The sequence below is a fragment of the Trichomycterus rosablanca genome, chromosome 25 (assembly GCF_030014385.1).
Source record: "Trichomycterus rosablanca isolate fTriRos1 chromosome 25, fTriRos1.hap1, whole genome shotgun sequence".
Lineage (NCBI taxonomy): Eukaryota > Metazoa > Chordata > Actinopteri > Siluriformes > Trichomycteridae > Trichomycterus > Trichomycterus rosablanca.
In genome coordinates this window covers 8,037,373-8,050,135 of record NC_086012.1, presented here as the reverse complement: position 1 = coordinate 8,050,135, position 12,763 = coordinate 8,037,373, and the positions used below count along the sequence as shown (strand labels likewise).

General features: G+C 39.1%; 1 protein-coding gene across 1 annotated transcript in view; it reads right to left on the bottom strand.

Moving 5' to 3' along the window:
* Positions 1-12,763, bottom strand: part of myo10 (myosin X) — an 85,414-nt gene that overhangs the window by 57,107 nt on the left and 15,544 nt on the right. The window contains exons 2-3 of the mRNA XM_062987399.1: positions 650-748; positions 133-291 (exon numbers count right to left, since the gene is read on the bottom strand). Coding sequence (XP_062843469.1) covers positions 133-291; positions 650-748 — 258 coding nt within the window. The remainder of the gene's footprint in view (positions 1-132; positions 292-649; positions 749-12,763) is intronic.

The window sequence follows — 12,763 nt, the reverse complement described above, 5'->3', positions numbered from 1 at the left end:
CCTCCAGGCCACCCAAGAAGGATGGGTCCCTGCTGAGTCTGGTTCTTCTCAAGGTTTCTTCCTGTAAGGAGGAGGTTTGTGTGTGTGTGTGTGTGTGTGTGTGTGTGTGTGTGTGTGTTTGTGTGTACTCACATATATGAAGTGCTGTGTGTATCTGAGGTGAAGGTTGTGGAGAATAGCCCCCTCATGCAGGTCCTGTAGGGCGGCCATGTCCTCCACACCACACACACTGCTACTGTGCATCTCATACACCCTCTGCCTGCTCAAAGCATTCTGTTTGTATGTGTACACCTGCAAACCAAAGACACACACACTTATCATCATCACTCACTAATGATAATAACAATAATAATGCATATTAAGCACAATCCTAACTCAGAGTTTTAACAAAACCTTTCTGAAAAACATTAACATCTGTTCTTTGACCTCAGGATACGAAATTAAAAGCTCACTGCATCAGCTGGGTGTAAAAGCATTGTTGATAGCTGTAACGTGTGTGTGTGTGTGTGTGTGTAAGATAATAACATCCCACCTGTCAGGCCAGGAGGCTCTTCTCTGAGGTGTACAGAGCAGATGTTTGCTACTATTTCCCAAACAATTGAGCTTTGTCAGACACACCACACATACAGAAAGAGAGAGTTTTGGTTACCTTTCCAAAGTCTGTGCGAAAAACCACAACTCCACCTGAGCAGGAGTCGACAGTGCTGGGCCAGTACTGATCCTCCTCCCAAAGCCACACACGAGAGCCCTGCAACACACATGCATGTTTATTTACAGGTCTGAAAACACAGTTTGTTTAGACTGATAGGTGCTTAGTCTGTTACTAAGCATCAATGCTAATCTTCTTTTTCAGGCAATGCTAATCTTAAGAGGTGTCCACATAGTATAAATCACTACATATTAATAAAAAATAAAAAAGGTTATTGTTTACAACCCCAAATCAGAAAAAGTTGGGACAGCAAGGAAAATGCAAATAATGAAAAACACAGAGTTTCTTACATTTACAGTCGACCCTTGAGTTACAAACGGTTTGCCATACAAACATTTCGGGTTACGAACGATCTTTTTCAACTTAACGTACGAACAAATTTCGGGTTACAAACCGAAAGTCGCGAAACACGTGACGTCACGAACAAGTTGACTCAGAGCATCTCTCTCTCTGTATATATACAGTGAGCGAACATTCGGAAATGGGACAGTGTTTTTCTGGTGTTTTCCGGTGCAATATTAAAATGTCCCCAAATAAGGTGCAGAGAGAGCGCAGAGCTGAGAAACATTACATTTGTTGTTATATAATTATTCCTGCCAGTAGCTGTCACTGTGTATCAGGCAGAGGGGACAGTAAGTAAGAGAGAAGAAGAAAGTCTGCCAAGTAAAGTATTGTTTCTTTCGTGCAATTACACCTACAAAATACAATACTATTGAAATAAAGAAGGAAATAATAGAGAAATATGAGAGTTACAGTGGGGGAAATAAGTATTTGATCCCCTGCTGATTTTGTAAGTTTAACCCCTTACAAACACTTGAACAGTCTATAATTGTTATGGAAGGTTTATTTTAACAGAGAGAGACAGAATATCAACAAAAAATCCAGAAAAAAAACATTAAATAAAAGTTATAAATTAAATTGTATTTAATTAAGGGAAATAAGTATTTGATCCCCTACCAACCAGCAAGAATTCTGACCCCCACAGACCGGTTATGTGCACAAAAGACACACAAATTAGTCCTGTCACTGTATAAAAGACTCCTGTCACAGAATCAGTTTCTTCCATTCAAATCTCTCGACCACCATGGGCAAGACCAAAGAGCTATCAAAGGACGTCAGGGACAAGATTGTAGACCTGCACAAGGCTGGAATGGGCTACAAGACCATCAGCAAGAAGCTTGGTGAGAAAGAGACCACTGTTGGTGCGATAATTCGAAAATGGAAGAAATACAAGATCACAGTCAATCACCCTCACTCTGGAGCTCCATGCAAGATCTCACCTGGTGGGGCAAGAATGATTCTGAGAAAGGTGAGGTCAGTCCAGAATTACACGGGAGGAGCTTGTCAATGATCTCAAGGGAGCTGGGAGCACAGTCACCAAGAAAACCATTAGTAACACACTTCGCCGTAATGGATTGAGATCCTGCAGTGCCCGCAAAGTCCCTTTGCTCAAGAAGGCTCATGTACAGGCCCGTCTGAAGTTTGCCAATGAACACCTGAATGATTCAGAGAAAGCTTGGGAGAATGTGATATGGTCAGATGAGACCAAAATTTAGCTCTTTGGCATCAACTCCACTCACCGTGTTTGGAGGCAAAGAAAAGCCTGGTGGGGATGGTGTTCTTGGGGTCATATCCAGCATTTCTCTGCTCCCAGCTCCCTTGAGATCATTGACAAGCTCCTCCCGTGTAATTCTGGACTGACCTCACCTTTCTCAGAATCATTCTTACCCCACCAGGTGAGATCTTGCATGGAGCTCCAGAGTGAGGGCGATTAACTGTGATCTTGTATTTCTTCCATTTTCGAATTATCGCACCAACAGTGGTCTCTTTCTCACCAAGCTTCTTGCTGATGGTCTTGTAGCCCATTCCAGCCTTGTGCAGGTCTACAATCTTGTCCCTGACGTCCTTTGATAGCTCTTTGGTCTTGCCCATGGTGGTCGAGAGATTTGAACGGAAGAAACTGATTCTGTGACAGGAGTCTTTTATACAGGGACAGGACTAATTTGTGTGCCTCATGGGCACATAACCGGTCTGTGGGGGTCAGAATTCTTGCTGGTTGGTAGGGGATCAAATACTTATTTCCCTTAATTAAATACAAATTAATTTATAACTTTTATTTAATGTTTTTTTTCTGGATTTTTTGTTGATATTCTGTCTCTCTCTGTTAAAATAAACCTTCCATAAAAATTATAGACTGTTCAAGTCTTTGTAAGGGGGTAAACTTACAAAATCAGCAGGGGATCAAATACTTATTTCCCCCACTGTATTGTTGTTTCTGGTAGATACATTTTATAAAAAAAGAAGGAAATGTATTATGGTGTATGAAATGTGATGTATGTGTTTTATGTACAGTACTACTGTGTATTTTTGTTTATTATTGTTTATTACAGGAATGTCTATTCTATAATTTAAGATTTAAGGGGAAATATACTTGTATTTATAACAAAAAAGACCATTTAAGACATTAGAAAGGTTAGGTAAGGGGGTGGTTTTGGAGGTCTGGCACGGATTAATTCTATTTACATTATTTCTTATGGGAAAAATAGGTTTAACATACGAACATTTTGACTTAAGAACAGCCCTTTGGAACCAATTAAGTTCGTAAGTCAAGGGTCGACTGCACTTTGACTTTTATTTCATTGCAGACAGGATGAAGCTGAGATATTTCACGTTTGGTTTATTTGATTTATTAATAAACATCCATTCCTGCATTTCAGGCCATTCCAAAAAAAAATTGGGACAGTAATACATTTACCACTTTGTAATGTTGCCATTCCTTTTCACCACACTTAAAAGATGTTTTGGCACCAAAGACACCAAGCGATTTAGTGTTTCAGTTTTTTTTTTTTCCCCATTCTGCCTTCGTAATGTGGTTTTGCATTGTCTTGTTGAAAAATGCATGGACGTCCCTGGAAAAGATGACGTCTTGAAGGAGGCATATGTTGCTCTAAGATCTCAATGTACTTTTCAGTATTAATGCTGCCATCACAGAAGTGTAAGTTACCTTTGCCAGGGGCACTGACACAGTCCCATACCATGACAGACCCTGGTTTTTGGACATATTGCTGATAACTGTCTGGATGGTATTTTTCGTCTTTGGTCCGGAGAACATGGCGTCTATTTTTTCCAGAAAAGACCTGTAATGCTGATTCATCTGACCACAATACACGTTTCCACTGTGTGATGGTCCATCCTAGAAGTCTTTGAGCCCAGAGAAGTCGACGCTGCTTCTGGACATGGTTAACATAAGCCTCCTTTTTTGCACAGTAAAGTGTTAAGTGGCATCTGTGCATGTAACTTCATATTGTAGTGCTTGATAAAGGTTTGCCAAAGTAATCCCTTGCCCATGTGGTTATATCAGCTATTGTTGAGTGGTGGTTCTTGATGCAGTGCCGTCTGAAGAATCGAAAATCACGGATGTTCAGCTTAAGCTTGCACCTTTGGCCTTTACGCACTAAAATTCCTCCCGAGCTGCTCAGGTGGCGCGGCGGTGAAAAGACACGCGCTGCAACCAGAGCTGGATTTCGAGGGTGCGTCGTTTCGAATCCAGCTCTGCCTTCTCCGGTCGAGGCTGGGCGGCTATATGAACAACAATTGGCATGTTGTTCAGGTGGGGGGGCGGGATTTGAGACCGGACGGGATACTCTCTCAGGACTGGGGCGGTTGCGCCCTCTGCTGGTTGGTCGGTGGCGCCTGCATGGAGACGGGAGGGGGTGCGGTGGAGTGTGTGATCCTCCGTGCACGGTGCTCTGCCGAGCTGCACTCGTCAAATGTGGGTGATAAGACGATCGATTGGCTGTGCACGTGTCGGAGGAGGCGTGGAACGGCCTCGTCAGCCCTGACCAGGAGCAGGGACTGGCATTAGTGGGAGGATGATTGATAGGATGAAATTGGACACGCTAAATTTATAAAAAATAAAAAATTAAAAAAATTAAATAAAATACAATTCCTCCCGATTCCTTGACTCGTTTAATGATATGCAGAAATGCAGTAATGGAGGACAAAACATGAAATATCTTGGTTTCAAACTGTCTGCAATCAAATAAAAGTCTAATTGAATGTAAGGAACACTTACATTTTATTTTATTTGCATTTTCCATCCTGTCCCAACTTTTCTGATTTGGGGTTGTACTTTTATGATACTTAAGAGATGGTTTCAAAGCAAATTACAATTATGACTGTATATAGTGCAAGCAACACTGCCCTAACATAGAGCATGGTAAGAGAGACAAAAAACTCTCCAGAAAAGAGGCAGACAAACTGCTAATCCATATGGCCAAACAGTTCCAGTTTTGATTCATTGCTCCATGGTGGAGTCCAGCCATAAATCCTGGGTTGTTGCATATCTTTTTATGGTTGCCACTGACATATTTGCCCCAGTCTTCATCAGGTTGTACAGTAAGTCTTTTGCACTAACATGGGGGGTTTTCTTTGATGTTCTGACAAGATTGCTAAGGCCTCTAAATGAATGATTTTAAGCTTTATACCACAGCCATGTAGGTTTGCTGCTGTGTCATAAGTTTGGAACTTCCAGACAATACTCCCAATGGTCTCTGGGAATCTTCAAGGTCTTGGAAATCTTATTATACCCATTGCTCTACAACTTGTGTAGCAGCTCCTTGGTTTTCACCATGGTTGCAACACACCTTAAATCTCTGGCTTCTCCTAAATACACATGTGCTCCAACAAAAGAGGACATTTGCTTTAACAATATTATTCAGACTTTTTAAAGTAACACTACTTAAGACTACAAAAGTAGTATGAGGAACACAAATGAAAGTAATTTTTTACTCAGGTAACAGTGAAAAGTATCCATGTACAAAACTACTCTGTCAAAAGTTATTTGTAACAAAAAATATTGATCTCAGATCATTCACAACACATGTAGAAATGTAGAAACACATGTAAAAAGTGATAAATCTTCTTAAAATGCACACAATCCTCCCCATACACACCATACACTCACAATGACACACACACAACCCCCATTTCAGTATTTACTGATAGTATAAACACATGGTGATCTGGACAAGCATGATTGGTTCTTAAACCCACTGCAAAAGACAGAACAATGAACTTAACCTCATTTTCCTCCTACTACACACACACACACACACACACACAATAGTCGTTGGTGCACTTTGCTCTCACTGAACCATTCTTGCATTGATTGGCTATGCCAGCTGATTAACTTTACTGAATCAGGAATAGTTTATAACTTTTTTTTCGTTTGATTTACACACAACCACAGAGACAAAGTAAGGTGTTTCGAGAGTTCTGGAATGTGAATATTTTGGTGTTTGTGGGAATTTCAGCCCATTTAGTCAAAAGAGCATTTGTAAAGTAAGGCTCTAACATTCGAAGAGAAAGTCTGGCTTGCACTGAATAATAAGTCAAATGTAATTAAAACACTAAGGTTACTTTTAGGGCTCCATGCAGGACACTGGAGTTCTTATGTAACCCCCAGAACTCTGGACTGGTTCGGGAAATGCTTTGGTTAGGGAAATGAGATACACCTGCCCATCAGTATGCCATTCAAATACACTTACACCACTACTCCTTCGGAACTGATGCCTTAAAAGACTTGTATATATGGATTTTGGATGGATATGTAAATGCATTGACTTGTGTGTGGAGTAGCCTGTGTTTAGATGCAATACCCACAAGCCAAAATGACAAACAGCTAATAACTAAGTCATATTTCTACTAGTGATTACCCACCACCCACGCACACCAAAAGCCTGTAATCTAAAAAGATATAAAGGAAAGTAAAGGGCTTCAAAAAGCACCAGTTAGATTGTTAGTTTTTAATGGCGTGGAATTTTAATATTTTCACAGTAAACTTGGCCTTGCATTATGTATGGTGCCATCGTCAACCTGAAACATGAAAGGGCCCTCCCAAACTGCCGTCATAAATGTAAACGGCAACTAGAATATAATACTATGTTGCATTAAAATATTTCCTTATATATTTCAGATCAGAACCATAAAACAGCCCCAGACCAAGTATTCCTCCAGCTGTGCACATTTACAGCTTTAACACTCATTTTTTTGCTTGCCCCTGCTCTCAAATTTGAATCTAATTGAACTTTGACCCAGTTTGTCTCAGACCTTTTCAAAGTGTCACCAATTAGACAAGTTGTTTATACGACATGGTCAAAGTGAAGCACAGACATGCTGGAGAGAAACTGATTCTTACTGTGAACTGTTTTGCATTCCACTTTAAATTGAAACCATGACATTGTGAGCACAATATGGCATGACGACAAGTGAGATGTGAAATGTGGGGCCTGGGTTTGTATTTTAGATAGCAATTCCACATATACTAATCCTGGAATTGCTTGTTGTGGCTTTGTAGGTTTTTAATAAGATTTAATTTGCTTTCTATAGCAACAATGATGTTCCATTAACCCTTCTCCTTTTTTACATCGTCATGTCTTAACTATGTTTTAAACGAATCAAAGTTCATTCAAACCTGCATGTAAATAATATGTTAATACTATCAGTCAATATATTTCAATATTGTGTATTTTTTAGTGGCACAGTCAGCAGGAAGCGTTGTTGTTGTGTATCATGTGAAAAGCGTGAACACTGCGGTAAGCGAGAACATGCGTCCAGCCTTGCGGTAATATTGTCAAAGCAGCTTTACAGATGGAAAAACATGATTTATTTCCACTCATTTCTATGGTGGTGTGCTTTACACCACTCCGGGCATTGCGGATTAACCTTAGGTCTGTCTGTGGCTAATCTAAACCCAATCCATAAAGCACTGAACAGAACTTAAGACTAAGACTAAAATTGCTACCAAAGGCATTTTGGAACTCAAGAGTGTATTCAGTTACTACATGTGTGATATGTGAGTCCCTCCTCTCAGCATTTTCTTAAAGGCAACAAACCTCTAAAACATCCACTTTGATTCAAGTAGGGCTGGTCCTGGCCCACATAATTTTAAAATCCTGTTTACACATCATGGTGCAGCCAAACAGACCAGTTTATCCTCCAAGCTGATATTATGTCTTAGCTGATATGCATGATAAATACTTGAAACTTGTCTGAATATGTGAGCAAAGCTATATATATATACGTATATATATACTGTATATTAAAAAATCTGCAGTTGGAACCCAATAATGACCTGCTGTCACATATCTCCTTACCTCACCGCATAGGCACTGCAGATATCATACAGCAATCATCGTCATAGTACACATGAGTATGTGCGTAGGTTATATTTTTGCCATTTTAAATAAGGGAGCATCCCTTTATGTTTTTGGTATCCATGGGAGGTCCCAGAAACAATTCACATGGATACAGAGGGCCGACTGTACACTATAAGACCATAACAATGTGTACACCCTTACAAGCTTGTTGTACATCCTATTCTAAATCCAAATAATACAGAATAAACCCCTTGTGGCTACACTAGCATCCAGTCTTCTCTGAAGGCTTTTTAATTTTAAAGATTGTAAAGTGTGTGAATTTGTGCCCATTTAGTAAATGCATTTGTGATATTAAGATCTTCAGTTACATGGTTTGCAATTAAAAGTTACAATTCATCCCAAAGGGTATCAGTGGGACTCAGAGACTGTGCAATTTTAATAGACATTGTCTTATGCATATGGGTATAGTCATGCGGAAACAGAAAAGGCCCTTTCTCAAAACAGTTTACAAAATGTTGAAATAAAATTATCTTTACATCTTTATTCTTAATAAAATCAACAGGGTTAATAAATATTAATTAATTGACAATTATGAATTGATATGCAGTTAGAAAACAAGCTGTATCTCCCTGTCATTTGGCTGATGCAAATTTGTTTTGTCATTGCTGTACTTTAAGATAGAAAAAATATTGTGACTTTTTAAGAATACAATTATGTTCACAGCATTTAGCAGATAATGTTTGGCTAAGTCACAAACCACATACCTCCCCCGCATTCTATTTTCTATATTTTCATTTTATTGTGTTGTAATAACATGTGTTGTTTGTACTGGTGTGGCTGCATGTGTGTGTGTGTGTGTGTGTGTGTGTGTGTGTGTGTTTAGTCAAAGCCGTTACTTCTGTAAGCAGTTAAATTGTTTTACTTTCTCTGCTTGTCGATAAATAAATATCAGAACTGCTGAACCTGTTTTCTTTCTCAGACACACTTACACAAGAAACATGCATATAGATTTCAAATTGTACATTTCTAAGGTACTACCTGGGCTTTGGCTATATTGACCAATCAGATACATAAATAAAACATATATTTACCAAGTAATCTCTTTTGCTATTAACAATGATTACAGTATTCAAACAAAGTTCATAAAATTGATGTCATGTGTATCCAATTGTGCTTATTAATAAAATAACATTTTAAAAAGATAAAAGTTTTACAAAAAACATCTACAAACCCAAAACATTTGGAAAGTTAACAACAATCCATTATGGCGCTTCGGCCACCCCCTTCAGACATAGCCAATAATGTCTGTGTAGTCACCCAGCCGGCACAGCTTAAAATCAAACCTGTATCTCAGCTGTGGTGGGCTACCATAACAGACGGATGCTCCACCTGAGCACATCTGAGCAAATAGTCCAAATGTTTAGGAGTAAAGATTCTCAATGCTCAATAAAAAGAGATTTGAAGATTTTACAATCAACAGTCAATAACATTATTGAAAGATTTAGAAAGTCTAGAAAAATATCTGGGCATATAGTGCAAGGCTACTTCAAATTATTTCAATAAGTTTATTCTGAGTGCAAAGAGAGTTTGTATGACTGATTTGTCAATGAAATAGAGGCCCTGAATTGTAAAAATAAACCAATGTTCAACTCTGGGTGCTCACCTGTGAAAGAGAGAAAAGGGAGATAAAGAGAGAGAGACATATACAAATAAAAAAACTTGACAAACATGTTACAAACATTCAATAGAAATAATGCATATAGAATTTTGTAACGTTATCCTGAAAAGCAACAAACAACGCCTGCAGAGCTCAATTCCCACTTCCATCCAAAATTTAAAACAGAACAATTAAATATTGGCTACATCTAAAATACAGTGACCCACACTCCTATCACTACAAATCCCTGTGATGCCAGGAGCTAAACATGAAGAAGAGTTCACCCAAGAAGGATGGCTTTCTGTTGAGTCTGGTTTCTCTCAAGGTTTCTTTCTTGTCATTTTAAGGGAGTTTTTTTTTGACACTGTCACACACGGCTTGCTCATCAGGGTTTTTTAGAGTGTGTGTGTGGTGTGTGTTTGGGGGGGGGGGGGGGGGGGTGTTTTGATTTGTTGGTCCTGGATGATGTGAAGTTGCTTTGAGACAATGTTTATTATAAAATGCACTATAGAAATAAGTTTGAGTTGACTTGAGAAACTTGTCAAACTTAACTGCTGTAACTGAATATGATCATGCCAACAAAACGTACTGAATTTAGAGTGAGAGAGAGACACACATGTTTGTCTACATGTTTACCTTGATTGGTCATCTGGCAGTCTTGAAGCTAAACTTCCTCTTTTAGTGACATCTGATTGGCTGGCACATAAATCAAAGGCAAGTACGGTTCCCTGAGTGCAAAGTACACCACCTAATGATTAAAGTGGTCACTCCAGCTAACAGTCATTCATTCACAGAACTGCAATGAACAGTATTAATACAGTTTAAATTCAAAGATAAATATTCTGTTTATTAGAAGCCTTTAAATTTAACAAGCCTGTGCAGCCTACTGCAAATATTCCTGTTATATTGGCTTCTTAAAAAGGAAAAGTACAATCAACAGGAAACAGGAAAATTCTTCACATCTACCATTCCAACTAAAACAGCACACATGCAAACAGATCTGCAACTCCAACTAAAACACCAACAGACTCTTCCTGCACAGAGTGCACAGGGAAAAGTACCTTTTATGTTCATCATAAAAAAGACTCAAATATCTGTTTGAAAAATTATGTCTTTGAAGATCTGAGTTTGTTTAACTAAGGTATTGTGTTCCTGGTCTGTTAAAATAATATTCAGTTAAAAAAAAAACCAGCCATGCTGGAGAGGCTTTAGGGATGAAACAACCCAGAGCTGCTTTGTAATCTTCTCATTGCTTAGTGAGCATGTTTAGTGCCACACACACACACTCACACACACAACATAGAGGGAAATAAGTCCCTGATTTACAAAGAGTATTTTTATAAACATATAGACATGCTTTTTGCAGATTTGCCTTATTGAATATATTCCTTTGCAATATTTCTACCTAAAGGTGCAAATCATCGGATGGTCTCAACAACACTAAATGATGCACCAGTTAAAGGCACAGGAAGTGAGGGGCTGGAACTTAGTGAGTAGAGACTGAGAGAAAAATAAGAATAAAAAAATAAAACAAAGGAAAAGGAGAGGATATTCACAGATTGCACATTATTTATATATTTCTACACTCACTGTCCATTTTCTCAGGTCCACTTACCATACAGGAACACTTTGTAGTTCTACAATTACTGACTGTAGTCCATCGGTTTTTCTGCATGCTTTGGTAGCCCCCTTTCATGCTGTTCTTCAATGGTCAGGAACAGGGCTGGACTGGGAACAAAATTCAGCCCTGGACTTTTTTCTTGACCAGCCCACTACAAGCACATCGCGCCACACATATCACCCCCTAATCAAATGTTAGATGATTGATATTAATAGTTTTCATCTATCTTACCACTAAAGTTAATAACTCACTATAATAAAAATTAAAATAATAAAAAAAGAACTACAAACAAATATATATATTTCCAACACTTTCCTTTGGGATTAATAGTTCTATCCATCTATCACACACATAAAATTTACAATTTCTTAAATGGTTCTATTGGATTTCCCCCATCCTGTCTCATTAAACCGCAAGAAATAAAATTAAACCTTTCTTTCATTAAACCTTTAACACTGGTAAATATGCTTTTTTCGCACTTTTATTCACACGTGATTCACGTTTGTTCCAAATTAGTGCATTGCTCCGATGAGCAAAGAAATAAATACTTTATATGTTGACAAGGGAAATTAACCATGTGAGCTATGCACATAATCACTAAAAATGTCCTGAATAGCTGCATTTTCCTTTCTGTATTATATAGAGGACAAGATAGTGTTTACTTTTTCTGAAGAGCAGAGACTAATGGTACCATCTCAAATTATATCCACCGCCCTATGTAGTGCACTATGTTGGACATGACATCATAGAACTTTCACAAAAAAAGTCCTTAAAACGGCTGGTTTAAAGCCCCTGATATCCAACAGTAGCTTAGATAACTACTTATTAATCATCCAGCGACTGTTAAAAGAAATGTTTTGTACTGTTAGGAAGTACCCTAAGTAGGGCATAGGCGACATTTGAGATGGGCCCACTAACGAAGCAGAGTCACTGAACACTAACTTTTCCTTTTCTGCTCTTTGGCTGTGCTGTAGTTCCTCACTGCCAAACAGGTTGTCCAGTGTCCTGCACTTTTCTGCATCTGCTTGCAGCTTTTTCTGTTTTTTATCACGGGCTTTTTCTGCACCTCCTTTACGCCTTCTCGACCCTTTCTCCATCTCGCACTCATTCATTGTTTTTGTACTGGTGATTGTGATTACGGTTTATCCTGGGGGAGGGACATTTCTGTGATTGGCCAATGGACATGCAGCGAGGATACTGTGGTGGGCCAATGCACACTTCAGGATTATTATTCAGGAATATTTAAAACAGAATTTATTTTTCACTCTCTCAGCGGCCCACATACAGAGCGGCCCACCGGGAAAACTCCCGACCCTCCCGATGGCCAGTCCATCCCTGGTCAGGACTCTCCCAGGACCACTACAGAGTAGGCATTATTTGGGTGGTGGATCATTCTCAGCACTGCAGTGACACTGACATGGTGGTTGTGTGTTAGTGTGTGTTGTGCTGGTATAAGAGGGTAAGACACAGCAGCACTGATGGAGTTTTTAAACACCTCACTGTCACTGCTGGACTGAGAATAGTCCACCAACCAAAAATATATCCAGCCAACAGCGCCCTGTGGGCAGCGTCCTGTGACCACTGATGAAGGTCTAGAAGATTACCAACTCAAACAG